The sequence below is a fragment of the Eleutherodactylus coqui genome, chromosome 2, assembly GCF_035609145.1.
Source record: "Eleutherodactylus coqui strain aEleCoq1 chromosome 2, aEleCoq1.hap1, whole genome shotgun sequence".
Taxonomy (NCBI): Eukaryota; Metazoa; Chordata; class Amphibia; order Anura; family Eleutherodactylidae; genus Eleutherodactylus; species Eleutherodactylus coqui.
This window is the reverse complement of record NC_089838.1, coordinates 207,062,730-207,084,025: the sequence shown is the minus strand read 5'-3', so window position 1 is coordinate 207,084,025 and position 21,296 is coordinate 207,062,730. Positions and strand designations below refer to the sequence as shown.

At 42.0% G+C, this 21,296-nt stretch overlaps 1 protein-coding gene across 3 annotated transcripts in view; it reads left to right on the top strand.

Moving 5' to 3' along the window:
* Positions 1 to 20,577, top strand: part of PKM (pyruvate kinase M1/2) — a 28,858-nt gene extending 8,281 nt beyond the window's left edge. For 2 of the 3 annotated variants that reach the window (XM_066592336.1, XM_066592339.1), the window contains exons 3-11: positions 443 to 534; positions 1,510 to 1,641; positions 4,772 to 4,958; positions 7,065 to 7,335; positions 9,014 to 9,164; positions 9,253 to 9,405; positions 15,917 to 16,083; positions 18,757 to 18,938; positions 20,057 to 20,577. In XM_066592336.1, the coding sequence (XP_066448433.1) occupies positions 443 to 534; positions 1,510 to 1,641; positions 4,772 to 4,958; positions 7,065 to 7,335; positions 9,014 to 9,164; positions 9,253 to 9,405; positions 15,917 to 16,083; positions 18,757 to 18,938; positions 20,057 to 20,163 (1,442 nt within the window). In that variant the 3' untranslated portion in view covers positions 20,164 to 20,577. Of the gene's footprint in view, positions 1 to 442; positions 535 to 1,509; positions 1,642 to 4,771; positions 4,959 to 7,064; positions 7,336 to 9,013; positions 9,165 to 9,252; positions 9,406 to 15,480; positions 15,648 to 15,916; positions 16,084 to 18,756; positions 18,939 to 20,056 lie in introns of all 3 variants that reach the window. The other variant, XM_066592337.1, reaches the window with a different exon arrangement.
* The last annotated feature ends 719 nt before the right edge of the window (positions 20,578 to 21,296 follow it).

Below are 21,296 nucleotides of genomic sequence, written 5' to 3'. Positions count from 1 at the left end.
TCTCATTCCCCTTCATCTACCCATCGTCTACATTCCTCCTCAGAACCTGACCTCCTTTATCCCATTGTATCCCCGACACCTTAATGCACTTTACACCTGTGTATACACAGATGCTGGTTGGTGACTGACTGATTAAGCTTTATGTATACTCCATGTATCTAAAAGATCCCTGGCCCATTTTACAGAACAAGTACTTGTACCTGCTAGATTGTAAGCTCTTACGAGCAGGACCCTCGCTCCTATTCAAACTGCTTATTGGTCAAAAACTATATATAATGTGTTTTGCCTGTGTTCCCTCTGATGTGTAAAGTGCTACAGAATATGTTACCGATATAAAGATTATAAGATGACTGTGTTGTATACAATATGGATGGAAACCTATTGAGTAATGTAACTAAAGCATGTTCTGTGCTTATGGGTTTTCACTTTATTCTTCCTCTAGGCCCAGCATCTCGCTCAGTGGAAACTCTAAAAGAAATGATAAAATCTGGAATGAACGTCGCTCGTATGAACTTTTCCCACGGATCACATGAGGTTAGGCTTGTGTATAGCAATAACCCACACTCAGCCAGTACAGTAGAAGGTCACTGAAGAAATTCAATCTGGTCTTTGCAGCTGTTTGCTATAAAAATAGAATATTTGGGGAGCATAGTTCTTACTATAACTTTTTTTTTTTCTAAAAACTTAACATATTGTTTACTGTGTGTGTAAGCCGTTACTTTATTTTATACCTGTGCTTTCTTCATGCAAGTTTTATGCACGTGAAAAATGCAACATGTCCTATTTTTGTATGTATTGTGCGCCAATATAAGCTATGGGGATTTAACATGAGTAGCAAATGGGCACGTTGCATGCGTATTTGCTGTTTACTGAGGTTTACATGTGCGTAATACGGGGGCTACATACCCCCATGTGAATGAGCCCTAGGGGTTGGGTGTTTGCTCATGCAATGCATAAGGGTGCTCTTATGTGGAACATTTATCGTTCCATAAAAAAAATTGGTTAAAGTGAGCAAAAGTAAACTATAATCAGACTGAAGGAGAATTGTTCGCTTCTCACATGTCCAGTTTATGCAGCCTTAAAACTCATTGTGGGCTTGTTGAGTTTAAACGCTGATTGTTCAGTGCTTCACACTCACTTATGTGCAGTCCTGAACAATACTGACTAATGCTTATTGAACGAGTAAAGTATGAATCTGCCTGTCCAAACAGGCTGCACGAGAGCTAAGGAGCTGCTGATGACGTCACTGGGTAACTCGCTCGTGCAAGCAAGGAGCTTAAGGCCATCTGGCAGCCACAATCTGAGGTTTATTTGTTCCGTCAGGTGTGCCTATTTTTTATTCATCCTTATCAAATTCCAGTGTTAATTTGTCTACCAAGTACTAACAAAAGCTCTGTTAAGTACACTCCACTTGATGTCTGTTTTGCTAAAATATTTGTATTCATGTCTACCAAATGACTTCAATTAAAAATGTTGATTAATATGAATTTCTTCTCCATTTCTCAACAGTACCATGCAGATACCATCAAAAATGTGCGTGAGGCCACAGAGAGCTTTGCTTCTAATCCCATCCTGTATAGACCAGTGGCTGTTGCATTAGACACCAAGGGACCAGAAATCCGCACTGGGCTTATCAAAGGAGTAAGTATTCCCATCTTCACTGTTGGGCCAGTTTCACACGGACATCAGCGCAATTGCACATGGCTTAGCGCAACATTTTTGTGCTATGAACAAGGCTTGTTTGCATGCGTACAAGAGTAGTGTACAGTTCTTTTTCTGCCCTTAAAGCATGTTCATTTGCGTGCGGCAAATAAAAGCACTGATTGAAATGTCTAATTAGTTCCAGGTGTGTGTGAGGTTTTTTTTTGGGGGGGGGGGGGGGAGGTTTGTTCTCCCTCCGGCAAAATTAGGGATCCTGCACACTGGTGATTGCAATATCGCCGCAAAAAAATCAAGTTTGTTTTTTTTCCGGTGATTTTTGAGCATCAGCGCTGCTTTTTCTCGCAATAACATCGCTGCCATTTGCAATTTTCTTGCATAGCTTTTACGTGCAATTTTGCTGCGACTTCTTAGCATGCTAGTCAATAGGACTTTCTAATGGTAAAAACGCATTGCACGAAAATCACAAGTTCGTGCCTTGCGATGCAATAAAGGAGTCTGCATAGGAAAATGGAGATTAAAAAAAAACGCCAAAAGATAGGACATGTGGTTTTGGTTTTTTTTTCTCACACAATCCCTTGAGTGGAAACGTCACAAATGTGATGGAAATTATTGAAAAGCATTGGTTTAATAATTCTGCATTTCATAAAAATCACACTTTCATTCCCAGTGTAAAGGCAGCCTTAGGGTGGATTCAGACGAGCGTATATCGGCTCGGTTTTCACGCAGAGCCGATATACGGTGTCCTTGTCTGCAGGGGGGGGATGGAAGAGCCAGGAGCAGTGCTCTGAGCTCCCACCCCCTCTCTGCCGCCTCTCCATCCCTCTGCACTATTTGCAATGAAAGGAGGTGGGATGGGGCGGGGCTAAGTTTCAAGAATTAGCCCTGCCCCCGCTCCGCCTCTCCCCATTGTAAATAGTGCAGAGGGGTGGAGAGGAGACAAGGGGTGGGAGCTCAAAGCACTGCTCCTGGCTCTCCCAGGCGCCCCCCCCCCCCCCCCCTCCCTCCCTGCAGAGAGACAACGTATATCGGCTTGGCGTGAAAACCCAGCCGATATACGGTCGTCTGAATCCAGCCTTATGCTGTGTTTCCCTCATCTTCTTGCATATTATATGTGCACTTGCGCACCCTTATTGACTTCTATGGGAATCTTTTGTGTACATATATGCAGAAAGACAGAACATGTTCTACCTTTTTGCACGTACGTCAACGGACCCATTGAAATCAATGAATTCTATTCACTGTTTATTGCGCACGCAAATATATCCATGTGAAGCCGTCCTCAATGAGTGCAAACATAGTGGCAAACTTGAAAGAAGTGATATGAGAAATACTGCATGCAATCCCATTGTGAGGTGTATGATGTGACTTCCTGCAGCCTGACATGAGGTGTGTTGTGCGTTTGTTTTCTCTTGGTTACAACCATAACTAATATGAGGGTAGTCATCATGTTGATCCCACTTAGCCAGCTCAGTTTATGTCCAGTCATGAAGTCTCTCTATATAGTTATACTAACTTATGTTTTAGCAAAAACACTAGACGTGTCATAGATGCAAGTGGGAAGGCTACAATGTGGGTCTAGGAACTCCGACTACCATTCAAAGTGTACCAGAGGTTTAAAAAAAAAAATGTAAAAGCCTGAGGCTTCATTGGCTGCTGCCTTTTGCACCCAGTTTGAGCTCTACAGTAGTCCATGCAGGTTTTTCCTACTGTCTGTAATCCACTGACACGTGGGGGTGTCCTAAGCCAGCCATTCTGCCAGTACTGTACTAGTCAGGACTTCCTCTCCCACACTTACCATGCTGCCTTGCTTCAGCCAGCTGCAGTGCAGTATCTGAATGCCCACCCTGTTGCATATAGTGACTAGCAATGTCCTTATGCCCCTGTTACTAGGGATATCTAATGACAGGTAGTGAATTGCAAAAGTGCTGAAAGGAAGACCTTTAGTCGCAGACACTTCAGACTTTCAGTAGTAAAACTTTTTTATTTATTTATTTTTTTAAATCTAAGTATATTTGAAGATTGATGTAAACATAGACTGTTAGATGATCATGAAGTTTTCTGAAAAGTTAAGTTTCCATGTAAAGGCAACCTGTCACATTGAGACTATAGCTCATTCTGCAGACTGGATGAGCTGAGCCCATTGTTTTTTGGGAAGCATTCTGTGTAACCTGCGTTTTATTCATTTTGAGCATAGAGGTCCAGTGGGGGTCTTAATCAGTGATTCACAGCTATTTCCTTATGCACAGTGATGGACATCAATCACAGATAAATGCGCCCCACTGGACTGTTCAGCTCAGAAGGTGCAGAGATTTGGATGAATAAAATACAAGTTATGAGTCTTTCCCCATTAAACTATAGATTAGTCTGCTCAGCTCCTCCTGCTCTGACATGCTGCCTGTAGTTTGGACAGTGTGTTAGACCTGACAGGTTCCCTTTAAATCACTTGGACACTGCTCAGGAAGTCTTAACTGCTGTGAATTGAATGACCCTTTTATTAGAATGCTGTAATTTAAGACTCCCTCTAATGTTAAGAGCTCAGTGGAGCATTATACTAAACATGTCTGGGATAGACCTAAAGCCATCCTAAAACAAAGATGATACAAAGAGAGAAATCTATCCACTAGAATTATTAAAGGGGTTGTCCCGCAAAAGCAAGTGAGGTTAAACACTTCTGTATGGCCATATAAATGCACTTTGTAATATACATGGTGCATTAAATATTGGCCATACAGAAGTTATATAATTGAAGGGGCCGCTCCAGCGTGCTCGCGCCGCACAGACCTTCTGCGCATGCGCAGACCAGCTTTCCGGCGCGAGCACGCCGGAGCGACCCCTTCAACGGGACAGAAGAGGCAGACTGTGCAAGCGCGTCTAATCGAGGCAAAAGAAGGCTTCGGTCGGCGCCATGGAGATGGGAACGCCAACACCGGGGGGGGGGGGGGGGGGGGGGGAGGGAGAGTATATAACTTCTGTATGGCCAATATTTAATGGCCATACAGAAGTGTTAAACTTCACTTGCTTTTGCGGGACAACCCCTTTAAGCTTAAATATAAAGCTTATGACATGTAAGTGACTGTATGTTAACTATCTAACTGGATTTGTTTTGTAGAGTGGTACTGCAGAAGTTGAACTGAAGAAAGGGGCAACCCTTAAAATAACCCTAGATGATGCTTTCCAGGAAAAATGTGATGAAAATGTTCTATGGCTTGACTACAAGAATCTGACCAAAGTGGTGCAGCCTGGCAGCAAAATTTATGTTGATGATGGACTCCTTTCCCTGCAAGTTAAAGAGATTGGTCAGTAGATGGTCGATTGTGCCCTAGTAATCTGGAAATGTTATCCATAAAAAGTTTTTTAAAAACTGAATATTCACCTGTTACCACTCCTCATCCAGTGCTGCAGCTTCTGTGCACAGAACCTGGAAGAAGTGGCTGGCAGTCATGTGCCATTCACATCACTGCTCAGCCACTCACAGGCTGCTGAAGCCTATGAGTGGCTGAATAGGAACATGACCACCCGCTGCCTCTTCCAGATTCCGTGCTGGGAGCACCAGTGCTGCACGCTGGAAGGGCAGGGGTAGAGGAGTACTCTATTTTAAGGTCCTTATTTTTTTCCTTCTAACACCCACCCCAAAAAAACAAACAAAAAAAAAAACAACTTATTTGTTCTATATTGCAAACCACTTCTTAATACAATGGATTTGCTGCGAAGATTCTTCTGAATGCTTTTGAAACTAAGTCTTGTAGGTGTCTGTCAGAAAACACAGGCCAAAAAAGGGTATTCCTTTTTTTTTTGGATATCTACATCATATCCACAGTATATATTATTTGATGGAGGCAAGTCCAGCATCAGTCTTCAGAATGGATGTTCTCTATTGAATGTAGTAAGGTGGCCACTAGCACCACATCCAAGCTGTGACTGAATGTGGAGGTGGTGGGAATTACAAAAACTGAGCTGGTTGTTTCTGTGATCTAGGAGTACGTTTTGTTCACACTTTATTGAAGCCAGGCTCTCGCTTAAAGGGGTATTCCTACTTTAAAATGGCATATTCTTGCAATATGCTATCACCTAATCTGTAGGGGGTATGATTTCTGGGACCCCACCCATGAGAATAAAGGAGACAGTGTCCTGGTCACCTGTAGGCAGGAAACTGCAATGCTGACCCTTTACTTTAGTGGAATTGGAACATCTCTTTAATAAAGACAGTGAATGATCAAGGTTTTACCTTTGTTCTAGGTTAAGGCTGAGGTCACACACAGCTTAATTGTGTGACTACTTTTAATGCCACTGATTACTGTTGCATGGCAGTCACTATAGATGTGTTCACTCTTCACTGCCTCCCCTCCCCCTCCTTCTTGATACATGGACAGATGGCAAGTACATGCACCTGCCGCCCTTGGAAAGTCAGTATGCCGCCTCAGACATTGGCTGTTGCTACAAAGTTGTTCAAAAATGCTGATTTAGGAGATTGGCTGAAAAATGCATCTGCATTGGGCCTCCATCTTATTTCAGTTATGGTGCATTTGGGGGTAGTGGAAAAGGTTGGGACATGTATTAAAGGGAACCTGTCATCACGTTTGAGCCCCACAAACTGGGAGCAGTGTCTAGTACTCCCACCCCAATGTGTACATGTAACTCCTTTCAGCTGCCTGTGTGCATGTGCTCTGCCATAGAGCTAAATAGAGCCATCTGAAAAGAGTCGGTGTGTGCGCGCACAGCACTGGAACAAGGGACCTGCTGGGTATCAAACACTGCTCCCCCATGTTCAAACTCAAAGGATACCTGTCATGGGGCTGTACTTGGGACAGATTGTTAATGGATGATTGGCAGGGATCCACCGCTTAGGATCTCTGTGGATCAACTGATTCTCTGGCCCGCTGTCAGTGTAGCGGGGCCAGACCTAGTCATCGGTGGTCAGGGCAGGAAGTGTACTGGACTGTATTCCTCCCATTAATTTCCATGGAAGTGAAGCAGTCTATTACACTTCTGGTCCTGGCCACCAATGATGTCCATCCCTGCTGCACTGACAGCAGGCTGGAGGATCTGCAGGGATGCTAAGTGGCTGATCCCTGCCAATAGACTATTCTATCCTTAGGATAGGTCATCAGTAGTAAAAGCCCAGAATACCCCTTTAACACTGCACCCATTTCTAAAGTTGACTGCTGTTTTATTTAAACATTGTGTTTTTTACTCCAATCTAACCATTTTTCAAGCAATTTTCTTAAAGCCCCTGTAAACAACATTACCAAATGTTAACATGACTGTTACAGGTCACAACCGCAAAGTTTTTTGAAAAACATCTCCTGCCTTTTCACAACTGTAGGAATGATCAGTTAAAGGTTTGAGGAATGGGTTTGTAAATCTTTTTTTTTTTTTTTTTTTTTTTTTTTTTTTACTTCTAGGCCCTGACTTTTGTTTGACTGAAGTAGAGAATGGAGGATCTCTTGGTAGCAAAAAGGGAGTCAACCTTCCTGGAGCTGCAGTAGACTTGCCAGCCGTGTCAACCAAGGACGTCCAAGATCTTAAATTTGGAGTTGAGCAGGGAGTTGACATGGTGTTTGCATCCTTTATCCGCAAGGCAGATGATGTGCATGCTGTTCGAGAAGTTTTAGGGGAGAAAGGAAAGAACATTAAAATTATAAGCAAGATTGAGAACCATGAGGGAGTACGAAGGTAGGTTTGACTAGTGGACAAGAGGTAATATCCTTTTCTGAATGTGAAAAAATAATTTTATAAGCCTCTTCATGTGCTTGAAGTCTTATTTACACCATGGTGGATGGGAAATTACTCTACATAGGTCTGTATAGTATATACAGAATTCAATGTACCAATCAAACCAGATCTTTCTAATTGTCATATAAAGGAATTGTCCCTACTTCCAGACATGGTGGTACCTGAGATTTTAAGTTTGGGGAGCAAATTTCAATGTAAAGTATATTATGTCAAAACAAAAAGGCAGGTCTGAAGTAAAACCTGACACAAATTCACAGAAAAAGTACTTCATGCTTTATCAGTACTCTGTGGTAAAATGAGCTCCAACAATAAAGTCCAGTGTAGTATAAAGCACTTGGCCATTTGTTCTCTTTAGGGACTTGGAATTAGCTTAACTCCACATGGCCAGCATGATATGGGGCTGTAAATCCCATCCCTTTATCGCACTCACCATTCGTGTGAAATCCTCAAGGTTACAAGGCAGTTTCATGGCAAAACAGCCTCTCATCACTTCGGGGGTACAGGGATCCTCCAGGGCGGGCGGCTGTCATAGCCGCAGCAGAGGATCACTGTTTCTCCCATTGCTTTAAAGGGGGTTGGCACTGCTGCCACCAGACCCATTAAGAACACTGGGCGCTGTGATGGGAGAGCATGCATCAAGATAGAATGATAAATATTTTTTTTTACTGTAACCATTATCCCAGCAAAAGCCTGACTGCTGGAGCCCCTGGGAATCATGATTGCAGCACTGTCGCCCTAGTGAATGGTGCGGGAATGTGCACATGCATCATGAGCACTGCTCCATTCACCCCTATAGGAAAGGGTAAATAACTGCATATAATTCAGCTATTGCCATAGCGGAGATGGAGCAGCGGCCATGCATGTGCACTGCAGCTCCATTCACTGAGGAAACCATGAACTAGCTATTAAGATAAGTAATAAATGTTTTGGTTGTAAAATCACTTTAAATGTGAGTGCTGTGGATTTTTTTTTTTCACAGAACGAAGCCTTATGTCCAAGAGGAAAATCAGGCCCGTGCAAATTTCTGCTGCGGATGCAGTATAATTGTGTGGTTTATTTATTTTTTTCATGCGGGAGATCAATTGAGACAGAGCTCCCGCACGCCTGATCCGTGTTAAAATGGAGCATGCTGCGGTTTTGTGTTTCCCTGCGTGTGAAATCCGCAAGTCGCTTAAAATGCCATCCTCGGCTATTTAATTAACCGCGGATGGTCATTGCATTCCTATGGGATGCAGATTTACGGGGGTTTTTTGTTTTGTTTTTTTCCTGTAGATTTCCTGGAAATGTAGCAAATGCAGATTTGCTACATTTCCCCATGGACATGAGCCCCTAAAGTATAATTTTGAAATTAAATTCTCCCTTGAACAGGGAGTCTGATTTTTGAATCCATGTTTAAAAAACGAAACGGAGCATGGCAACCAGTCACAGCTTTCACTTTGTATACGATTCTTGAAAAAGAAAGCTGCACTTTGTCTTCTATGGGCAGCAAAGATATATAGATATATAATTCTAATTTTTTTTTTTTTTAACCTTAATGCTGCATCATAAACCTGTTTTATAGGGTTACGTAAAGCCCATAACGGCTTGTGTTCTTGCTCATTTAAGTTTCTACTTTCAGATTTGATGAAATATTAGAAGCCAGTGATGGCATCATGGTGGCCCGTGGAGACCTTGGTATTGAGATCCCAGCAGAAAAAGTGTTCCTTGCTCAGAAGATGATGATTGGTCGTTGTAATCGTGCTGGCAAACCTGTGATTTGTGCCACCCAGGTACTACAGTGAATTTATCGCCCTGCAGTAAGGTACCCTTCGTAATAAAACTGCTCTAATATAGTTTGGTAACCTTTTAATCTTGTAGATGCTGGAGAGCATGATCAAAAAGCCACGACCAACTCGTGCGGAAGGCAGTGATGTTGCCAATGCAGTATTGGATGGTGCAGACTGCATCATGCTTTCTGGGGAAACCGCCAAGGGAGACTACCCACTGGAGGCAGTGCGGATGCAGCACGCTGTACGTATTCGTTTGCATCAGACACTCCATTTAAAGACACACACACACACACACACACACTTTTAAACAGATTTCTTAATAATTAACACTTTTTAATGTGCAGTATGTATATCTCCTGTGTGTATTCAGCTAGAACCAACACTTTCTATGTACAGTTTTATATGTCCACACAATAGTATGTTTTTAAGTTCAGTATGTGTGTATTGATTTGCGCAAAAAGTGTGCGGTGGCTGCTGTATCATGTTTACAGATGTGGTTGGTTTGGCATGCGCTGCTCTACTCTGCTTGCTTAATGCCTTTGCGTAGTTAGCATCTAGATGGCTTAAAGCGAGCGCTGGCTACTTCAACACCTTTTCCCTTCCCTTTCTCCTCACTCTGTAATTATTCTATGACCTATAACTTCATGCTGACGAACCGGCAGCTTCAAACCATCATGTATTGGCTCAGGCTGGCCAGGACGATCCCCCTCCTTCTCCCACCACTGCATTTCTGTTGCTGGATAGGAGCGCTCTGGTTGTGCCTGGCACTGGGGGGGCTCTTCGGACGTGTTTTTATAGCTTCTGTGGGAGAGTGCTGACAGAGGAAACGGCCACATTACCCATGCATCAGTGTGTGCACACCCCTCTGAACTCCTTTCTGTCACTTCTTGGCATGCATATTGGTATTAAGAACACTCCTATTCCAAAAATAGAGCGATTTCTGGCAGAGCTGGGTATAGTGGATAGTGGCTTTATCACGGTTGGTATATGTATACTGGAGATGGCACCAGGGATCTTAAATTCTCCCCAGTCTTATATATTTTATACCTAAAAGCATGTCTTTGCAGCCATTCATTTGGATCATGAAGCTATGGTGAATAGCCATATGACAAATGGAATAATGGAGGAGATAAATTAATAATGTCTGAAATAGACAAGCAGAAGATGCATCAGATTTATCACCGGCACATGCTGTGTGACTTGGCCCCTGTTGATAGACCCTCTTATTATAGTATCTCCTGATTGGCGTACTTTAGACCAGTATTTTGCACCAGAATTGTGGTGCATATGAACAATTTTGGTGCTTTTTAGGACTTGGCCACACTACCATTTCTAGACCCCTTTTGAAGAGTGGTCAAAATGCAGAACACCTTTTTTGTGCAACCTGCTCCAGAATTCTGGATCACTTGCCATAGTAAGGCTACGTCAGTGTGTAGAGATCAAAGTTTTTCTTTTTCTAGATTTAGTTCATTTAGTCACATGATGCACATGTGATTGCCTGCATATACTAAATAGTTTACCAAAACAATAATTTGCCACCATTTACTATTACATTGTATCATGTGTTCACACGTTAACAACATATTACAATGTAATATGATGAACTGTACATATTGTAACATGTGGATAGCCATATTGAGGCAGAGTTAATAATTAGAATGCGTTTTCTAGTGCAAATTGCACTAGAAAGCTGTCTTGCATTCTTTGCCCAGCTATTGCTGTGCTTTTTAGACCCTTTTGGACATTTTCTGACTAGTCTGAAAAAAGGAACGTTTCCTAAATTGTGCCAAATTTTGGTGCAATTTTTGCCATAAACTAAGTCAACTAATAGGTACTCTAAACTTCAGCTAGATGTAAAATGCAATAATTATAATTCAGCAGGGCTGCTGTAATAAAACTGGTATGTTTTAAAACTGTCTAGTCTAAGGCCACTCCCACATGGCGTCTAAAGTGCTGCAATTTTGATTGCAGCGCTTTACTGCAATTTTCATCGGTGTTTTTTAATGCAGGTCACTGTGTTCGACAGCGCTTTTTAATGCACCCAATCATTCTAATATGTGATGAGGTGTGTTAAAATGCAAAAACACGCCAAAATAGAGCAGACTGCGTTGGACAACACTGTTGAAATGCTGGTTAGCGAGGCCTCATTGAAACCAATAGGAGCGTTATACCGCGATTAGCGTGACTTTCAAAAGGCCGCAGTAAAAAACGCGCATGTGAGTGGCCAAAGTTTATCGGCTAACTTTTTATACAGTATTGGTAAATGAGCCCCATAGTCTTAACTAGGAAACCCACAAATCTGTATTGCTTGAAGTTTTTTGTTGCAGTTGCCATTCAGTTGATAGAATTGCTAGGTGCTAATTAAACAAAATATTTTTGTATTTTTATTTTCTATTACCGACCTTCCTCATCTGCATGCACATGCAGACTTGAATGAAATGCACTGTAGTCATGGTTAGAACAGGCACAGTGGCGTGCAGTCATCTTCCATACCTCTCCTGACCCTTTCTTTATTTTTGCTGTGATGGAGAAATGTGGCAGTGTGCTGCATGGTGTACTGAGGACTAATTTGTAAATCTTGCACTAGCCTATTGCTTCATACACATGATATATATTTCTATTTTGCAAAATATACTTTGCGAAAAGTGCTGGAAACTCCTCAAATCGTATGTAGACACTTTAAAGTAGTCAGAACAGAAGTTAAGGTCACTTGATTGCAAATGTGCATGTGTTGAGTATTAGAATCTTAGCAATGGACTTGATGCCCAACTTTCATTTAACATTAAGTAACCAAAGGATAATAATTTTTCTGTCCCGCAAAATTTTCAGCCATTTTTGCTGTATAAGTGTCCACTCAAACTCTAATCACTCTAACTATATTGGCCGTCTGAAACCTAATTATATTATATATTTCCAGCAATAGTGAAACAGCCAGAATTGTGTTGTATTTGTTTGTGGCTGTTTGAAAGGAAGCAAGGGATTTGGAGCTGTCAAACGGATCTGACACCTATAAAATTGGCACTGAATGTTTGACCTGTTTAGGTGAAAAAACAGGAAATCTCATTGTGTACATGTAAAAAATACAAAAAACTTAATCCATGGTTCCCTACACATGTATACACTCTTGTGATATGGTGCACAATACAGATCATCAAATATGTCCCTACATCCTTTAATGGAGTGACTACTCAAGAACTGAGACTTGAAAATGTCTTCACTCAAACCCCACCCCTAGACACTTTGTCTAGTGAGGCTTAATATCTGTTTGGCGCAAATCAATAGTAAATTTTGTCTAAATTAGTTCGCACCAAAAAATAAAATGCAGCACAAATGGTAAATGTGCCCAAATCTATTTAGATGTGTTATGGCCATATTGAAAGTAGGAATACCATTCACCCTAAACTACTCTTCAGTTTCCGGTTTTGTAATTAGTTTGTATCTGTAGTTCTATATAAAGGAATTAATCAATATGTCTGCACCCACATTCCCAAGACTCAATTATCCAAATCCGTGTTTTCTTCTGTGCCTGTGATGGCTTTAGTTCATTGAAAATGTGGTGACAAGTGAAGTACTCTATTTTAGTGTCATAGCTATCTGCTTTACATCTATGTACAAAACTGAAAGGGAACCTGTCACCTGCCTAAAGCAGGTTCCCATGGTGCCTACCACTGGAGTCCGCCTGCCAGATAAAAATCGGACTCCAGTTTTGTGCACGCGCTCTCCCGTACAAGTCTATAGGTGAGCGAGTGCACGGGACTCTAAAGAGTCAGATTTGTGGCATCGGACTTCACTGGAACCTGGATGTGGGTGAGTATAAAAGATCCATCACCCAGCTCCCTGCCACCTCCTCTAGCAGCACCATGAGTTAGTTTATGTGCTTTAGGCAGGTGACGTTCCCCTTTAAATGGATTGTGCCACTAGCAAAAGTACCTTTTTAAACAATAGATAATAAATAATTCTAATTCCCCCCCCCTTTTTTTTTAAAATAAAAAATGCTGTGCAGATAACATTGTAATAAACTTGAAATGGCACCCCCTGTTTCTTGCATGAGAGTCTGTGCACATCTGCTTAGCTGAGTGTATTTGGCAGGCGTAGAATCCTCATTCATGGCACAGACGCTGATACCACAGAAGTTGGAAGAGGGGGGATTGTGTACATACTGTACTTAATACCCTGTTTCCCTGAAAATAAGACAGGGTCTTATATTAACTTTTTGCGCCAAGAGATTTTTTTTAATAAATCTTATTTTTACATTGACTTTTCTTTTTAATTGACTAACTAGGGCTTAATTTTGGAATAGGATTTATAGTTCAAGCATCCTCAAAAATCATGATAGGGCTTATTTTTGGGGTAAGTCTTATTTTCAGATAAACAAGGGTTACTTGTCTGGGCCCTTCCAGGCCTCTCCTTCCCCTGCCTTTTCTTTTCATGCAAGCAACAAGTTTGCGCTATTCACCAGGCCTGTGACCAGCTCGTTCACACTCTGTGAGTGAGTCTTGGCTTTCATCTTGAAAATTTGTATCTGTTTAGTTTGAGTCCTGCTCTGTTTGTGTGGTATGGCGTTGGGGTGCTTTTACACGGGACAACCTGTTGGGCAACAGATGCTGGAAGGTCGCGCCAGCGATAATCATTCATGTGCTTTTACACAGGAACGAGCATCACTAGTGAATTGAGGCGGAGGGAGCATGGAGATCGTTCCTGCCCAACCGCCTCCATTTACAGTAAGCAGGCAGTCGTTCATTAGTGAACAGCTTCTGGTTTACACGAAACTGTCATCAAGCTTTCTGCATGCACTGACTGAACAACGAATGCGAAGGGAATGGCTGCTTGTTCGTCATGCAGTTGGTACATGTATTTACACTAAGCGGTCTCTTAGATTCTCGCTGGATCGTGGGAATCTGAATGATTGCTCCATGTAAAAGCATCTTTAGCCAGTAGAACACACGCTGTTGGTTTCAGTAAGAGCTATTAACCCCTTCAAAACCACATGATGTAAATATAAATCATGTGGTGGTTATGGGATCAGGAGCAGAGTCCACTTCATACCTGACAACTATTGGCTGTCTTTGACAGATGCCAGAAACAGCTACATGCTGATGGACTAGCATGGAGCTTTCTGAAGGCTGCCATGCATGGATGTCTAGCAAACCTTGCCAAATCACAATACACTGCAATAATGAAAGATTGCAGTATATAGTGCAAGGTAGCAAATGATTGCAAGTTCAAATTCCCTCCCCTCCTTGTCAGTTCCTGCGGGATCAGTGTCTGTAACAATTAGGATTCTGCAACTGCTAAATAGAAACTGCACATGCTCATCCATCAGCTAGGTGCACAGGTTTTCACAAAACACAAAAGGGATTTTTTTAACTTTCAAATTAAAAAATAAAAATCTATTTTTTTTTAATCCCCATAGGGGACTTGAATTTGTGATGGTTTTCTCCTTTTATACAGTATAATTCAATCCTATAATAGATTTTATTTTGATTGGAGTTCTATTAAAATGTGCCACAGGCACATCCTAATGGGCAATGGTTTGACAGCCCTGTGGGCCTTGAGAAGGCTGTGATGTCCAAATAGCACCCCCCAATGTCATGGGGCAAGGCTGTTCAGGTCCTTTGAATTGACAGCAGTAGTTAAAGGGGTTAACAACCACAATCAGATTTGTCTGCTCACAGCTGTTGCATGCTGGTGTCGGCTGCCAAAGATGGCCAGCACCACCTGTGTAGTGTGGGCTCAGCTCCCATGCCCACTGCATAGGGTCACCCAGCATACATTGTATATGTACAGTGTGTGTTGGGAAAGGGATAATATCTCAGTACAGCAACATGGTTTTCTTTTTTTCATTTAAAACCTTTAAATTATGGAATTGCTTAATGTTCTATGAGCTATTGTTTAAAAGCTACTTTTGTTTATGGCACAACCCTTTTAGAAAAACCTGATAGAATTAGTCACCAGGCTGGAGTCAGATTTTGACTTTCATATTCACTAAAGTGGATTATTTTATTTTATGCCTACAAAAGATTGAAATTAGCAAGTGTCCACTCTTGTATCTCTGTGGTATGCGATATCCTGCCTTATATTGTGCACAACAGCCTGATGATTGATTGATTTTCTTCTTGCCATTGTTCTGTCCCTCTTCTGAATCATGCTTTCTAGTTTTCTGTCCTCTTTAACCCTAGTGTTTCCTTCTCTTCCACTCTAACCTTGTGACTTGATTCTAGTTTAAGTGCAGAGAATCACTCTGCTTTATCTTTTCTTTGGTTTGTATCCCTTTTCCTCTCCCTTTTTTCCTTCTCTCCTCTCCTCCGGCTCACAGATTGCTCTGGAGGCCGAGGCTGCTACTTTCCACCGCCAACTCTTCGAGGAACTTTCCCGTCTCACCGTTAGCTCCAGGCAACCTGCGGAAGCGATGGCTTTAGGCGCAGTGGGGGCATCTTTTAAATGTTTAGCAAGAGCGCTCATAGTTCTGACAGAGTCTGGCAGGTAGGGCTCATATGCAGCACTATCCTCCTTGCTATTAACGCTGCGACCTCTAGCGCTATTCCAATCCACAGATGAGGCAGGTCAATAGTCTGGATGTTGTCTGAATGTGGTCTGGTGAAGTAGGTGGTTGTTGGGGGGGTGGAAAAAATTTGAAGTCTGACTGATGTGAATGTCTCCCATCCTGTTCCCCCCTCCTTTTTGCTCATTCATTGACACTCCCCCATTGCCTGCACTTGGCATTTGCGGCTCCCCCATCCAATTGGTATTAGATCGCTCGTGAGGCGGAGGCAGCCATTTACCACAGACAGCTGTTTGAAGAGCTGAGGCGTGTGTCCCCGTTGACCCAGGATCCAACAGAAGCGACTGCTGTTGGAGCAGTGGAGGCATCATTCAAATGCAGTAGTGGAGCAATCATCGTCCTTACCAAATCTGGCAGGTAGGAGTGGGGTGGGGACTCTTAACATTGTTTACTATCCCCTTGGAGGTCAAGGTCCTAGAGGTAAATTTGCTAAAAATTATCAACTGCTAATGTAAGAATATTGTAAAGTAGCAAACTACTTGTGGAGATGGCTTTCCTCTTACCTCTGTTCTGTATATCACTCTGTTTAAGGCCGGGTGCACACTTGCCATCTGTGTGGGTTGTGCCCAAAGGTTTGCATTGGACACAACACGGACACTTGTTTGTGTGTTTTCAAACCCACTAACGACCAGCACATGGATATACAAATGCTTGTCTTCATTATCCCCCCCCCCCCCCCCGCAGATGAGGACGACGTATATCGGCTCGGCGTGAAAACCAAGCCGGTATACGTTCGTGGGAATGCAGCCTTAGGCTGTATCCGCACTGGCTACAAAACATCACTCGTGAAAGAATCCATTGGAAACCATGGGCTTCACATTGTAGTGATTTGTAGCCTGTGCGGATACAGCCTAAGGGTGACTACAGTTTTTTTTTTTTTTTCACTGGGAAATTCGCAGCGGGTTTTTTTTTCTACAGGGGTCTATGCGACTTGTAATGTTAAAATCGCGATTTTGCACGATCGCAAGTCCCATAGACCCCTGTAGAGAAAAAACGCTGCGAATTTCGCTGTGAAAAAAAACTGTAGTGGGTAGGCACTCTAATAGTGTAGGTCAGTGAAAAACTTACTGTTTTACCTGCGACTTTACTGCAATTTTCATGCATCTATGATGTGTTTTTGTGATAACACAAATTGCATGTGATTTACATCTGTTCTCCATGCACATGAAAAAAACCTGCATATTCCAATAAAACTCCCAATAGTAAAATGCTTTAAAAATGGATTGCACTCACATGGCATGCGAGTGTGATATGTTTCTGGGACATCTGCATAGAAAACAAGCAGTTCTTGAACAAGAATCTCTCAAAAAATAGGAAATGCTGCGTTTTTTGTTTTGTTTTTTTTAAATGAAAAATCACTTGTGGAATGAGCCCATTCAGATGAATGTCCCCCCACCCCTGTGAGCTTTGTCCATCTCTGAATCAGATGGAATTCGCCCATGTGACTACCCCCTTAAGTGGATACTGAGCAGAATGGCAAATTATAAGCATTATTTATGATGGATATTTAATTGAAAGGTCAAAAACCATGATGTCCATAATATATAGGTTATTCAAGAGGTTTTATCTTTTAGCAGTTCTGACAGCTGAAGTCGCTGCTCCTATTTCAGGTGACATTTTCTCCTGATTACCGTGACCTTTCGCTGCTGGTTATTTATATCCCTTGGCTTTCTGTAGCGGGGTCATTTCCTTGTGCACCTTGTCCATAAAGGCTTCAATAAACATTTAAAAATGGCACCTAGCTTTATTGCTGCTATGTATGCCAAGACCTTTATTATAACTATATCCCATTCTAGCTAGTTGGAGTTTTTGCAAAGGGTTTTAATGGGAAATACTCTGAAAGCTGATACTTGAATCCTGGAATTCAAAATGTCAAATATAGTTATGACCTCTCAGCAAGCTTTCAGTAACTTTTATGTTTGTTCTCAAATTATGACTTTAACTAGGAGTGTTCAGAGAAGGCCAACTTTCCATGGGATGCAGGCAATTTTTATGGAAAACAAATTGTTCTGTGACACTTGAAGTTTTTTTTTTTTTTTTTTTGCTGAGAACACTTTTGCTTACCACATGACGATCACAATTTGATTTGTTATGGTGTTAAAAATAAATGAAATGAATAGACCTTTTAATGACAATTATGAATGTGATCTAAATCCAATTTTATATAAAATGCCGGTAAGTAAATGCTCAACGTCTTTAAAATTGCAGCTGCCATTCCACAAATGAGTTTTTAGGTTAATTTTCTATTTTAAATGAAAGGTCATAATGAACAACAGTGATCAGAATTATGTATAGGATGTTTTCCCAACATGGGGTTTTTACAAGATTAAAACCCAGTGCTCCACAGAACCTGTCACTTTGAATATGCAGTAGTAATGCCAGCAGCATGTTGGAGCAGTGGAGTACATTCATATGCAGTTTGTGGGAAAGCTGCAGTGTGACTTGTTCTTTTACATCTCTACTCATTGTGTGATTTAGTAGTCCCATAGGTGGTCTTAAGGCCCTTTTTAGATGGCATGAATGTCAGGCAAACTATGCCCGACACTTGTCCTTGCAAATACTAGCTCTCATGCTGCTGGACAGGAACTTGTATCACTGGCTCACAACAAGGCAGCTGGAGGAGATTCTCTTCACCCCCCCCCCCCTTCTTTCTCTCCGTTGCGTTAACATAGCGGCTGTTCAGTACTGAACAGCTGCTATTTACACTGTACGATGAGCGACCAGTTAATCGCCTTCGCAGCATAAACGATGAATGTTCAGCCGATCGTTCAGTGTAAATACCAGCCGCTTTGTCTCAAAATGGGATAAGGAAATCCTATGCTGAGTAATTTTGTTTTAGTACATTATAATGTAGTGTGGTCAAGATATCAGCTATCAGATTCCTATATCTGTACTGTGGCAAAAATGTGTGCAACATCTGTAGCAAGGTTGGTGAGAAGTGGATACGTGGTACAAAAGTATGGGTTAACAGCAAAATAGTTTTTCGCCTCCCCATGCAAAATGTGTAATGCGTAAACTATCTGTTTGCAGGTCTGCACACCTGGTATCTCGGTATCGTCCACGTGCTCCAATTATTGCTGTGACCCGTAACGGACAAACTGCACGGCAAGCACATCTCTACCGTGGTATCTTTCCTGTACTATACAAAGAGCCAGTATGTCAAGCCTGGGCTGAGGATGTGGATCGTAGGGTCAACTTTGCTATGGAAATTGGTAAGACTGGTTGTTATATGGAAGTGATCAGTGCATGTAGACTGGGCACTATTGTGCCTGTATATGAAAATCATGAACTCTTATGTAACATGATTACACAAGTCACATACCATGTAATGCAACTGAAGCCATTGTCATGAGTGATGCAGCCTTCTGCTTCAGATGATTGCCTGTCTGCACCAATGAAATTAAATCCCATCCTATTTTATAACCGTCTAGTCTCCAAACGGAGACCACACTTGTAGCCTCAAATAAGGTCCTTGGAGAGCAAGAACCACTCTATTTAAAAAAAACAAAAAAAAACACAAATGGTTATTCTGCACCAGAGAGCCTCTTAAACGTAGTTGCTTGCTTCTGCAATTGTCTTTTCGATGTAGTGTTGAACATTTTGGAAGACCTTTTACATGTAACTATTGAAGTTGCACAAATACATACAATCACTTTTGATATCTTTTCTTACCATCTAGCAGATCAAAGGATCTAACCCTGACAAATGTGTGTTTTGTTAAGGTCATCCTAAAAGATTTGGACATACACAAGTTTTTGGTGATTGTGCAATCACTGCTTACACTTAACAGTATTTGCTGGATAACATTTTTTTTACACTGATCACAATGTAAGCGACCCTTAAGGGGGTATTCCAGACATTGCTATTGATTTCAGTGGAAACAAAGCCTATCTTTTGCTGACAATGATACGGACATCCAGCTCTGTCACACTGAAAGCAGGATGGAGCATCAGCAGATTGGTGGGGATCTTGAGTGACAGACCCGTGCCAATCAACTATCGATGACCTGTGCTGAGGATAGGTCACCAATAGTAAATGCCTGGAAAACTCCTTTGGTAAGAGTGCTTGCTTGAATTGGGAGACCCAATTTAGATGTCAGGAAAATGGTGTAATTGTGCACAGAGCTAAAAATGATTGGTGTTTTTGTGTTTTTTTTTTTTCGTTTTTTTTTTTAAGGTTGGAAAGGAGTTCAGTGGTAGAATTAGGCTAATGGTCACATAATACATAAACTGTTAAAAGTATTAATGTAAATTTATTCAAAGAACAATGAAATACAACACTATCAGAAGATGTCAGATTTTATTCCTAAACTACTTTTTTTTTTCCAAAGGTAAAGCTCGTGGCTTCTTCAAGACCGGTGACTGTATCATCGTGCTAACTGGCTGGCAGCCAGGTTCTGGCTACACCAACACCATGAGAGTGGTCCCAGTTCCTTAAGCGTTACCATATTCCAGCAGCTCTCGCTCACCCCTCCTATTTCTGCACTTAGAACGGTTTTGCCCATTACAACAGTACACACTGGCAGCTACAATTAGCCTTTTTCTTTGTATGGGACAGAGGCATTACTGCGTGTGTACATAGCACTGTTCTGCTACTCGTTACACTCCCTCTAGTAATAGCCAATTGTTACAAGTGCTGCACTCCATGGGAAAATGTTTAATGCTATCTGTGCTCACACTCCTCTCCTAGTGTCCCATGCCACTGTGTGCTGTAAGAGTGTCCTTTCGTGTGTTGTCTTTGGGCCGCTATGTAGCTTGTGGTGCGGTAATAGGGATGTTCATATCCCATCTTGTCAATGACCTGCCAGCCATGTGCTGAGTTTAGTGTTCAATAAAACCATGCTAATGAGCACCTATGTCTTTTATTTAGTAACATTCGTTTTTTACCATTTTGTGGTGAACACCTTTTTGCACAAATATGTGACTTTTAGTCTTTTCGTGCTGGCTTAGCCACTTCTGTAAAGTGGGTGGGGCTGCCCGCCAACCGGCAGATTTATATAGAATAAACACTGATAAACTGGTGTGAATTATACCTGAAATGTATGCTAGGTTGGAACTGGCTTTTCTGTGTAGACACACTGAGATGCACCTAATACATGAAAAGGCATGCACCTCTCCATATATTAGGTGTGCCATTCACCGGACTTAAAGGGGTTGTCTCACGCCAAAACGGGTATTTTTTTATTTTTTTTTTTCAATAGGCCCCCCGTTCGGTGCGAGACAAACCCAAGGGATGGGTTAAAAAAAAAAAATATATATATATTACTTACCCAAATCCCCGCTCTGCGACGACTTCTTTCTTCCTTCTCCAAGATGGCCGACGGGACCTTCACCCACGATGCACCACGGGTCTTCTCCCATGGTGCACCGTGGGCTCTGTGCGGTCCATTGCCGATTCCAGCCTCCTGATTGGCTGGAATCGGCACACGTGACAGGGTGGAGCTACGATGACAACGCGGGACCAGTTCTCCGGCACGAGCGGCCCCATTCACCAGGCAGAAGACCGAACTGCGCAAGCGCATCTAAAAACGCCAGAAGACAGCGAATTTAGACGGATCCATGGGGACGCTA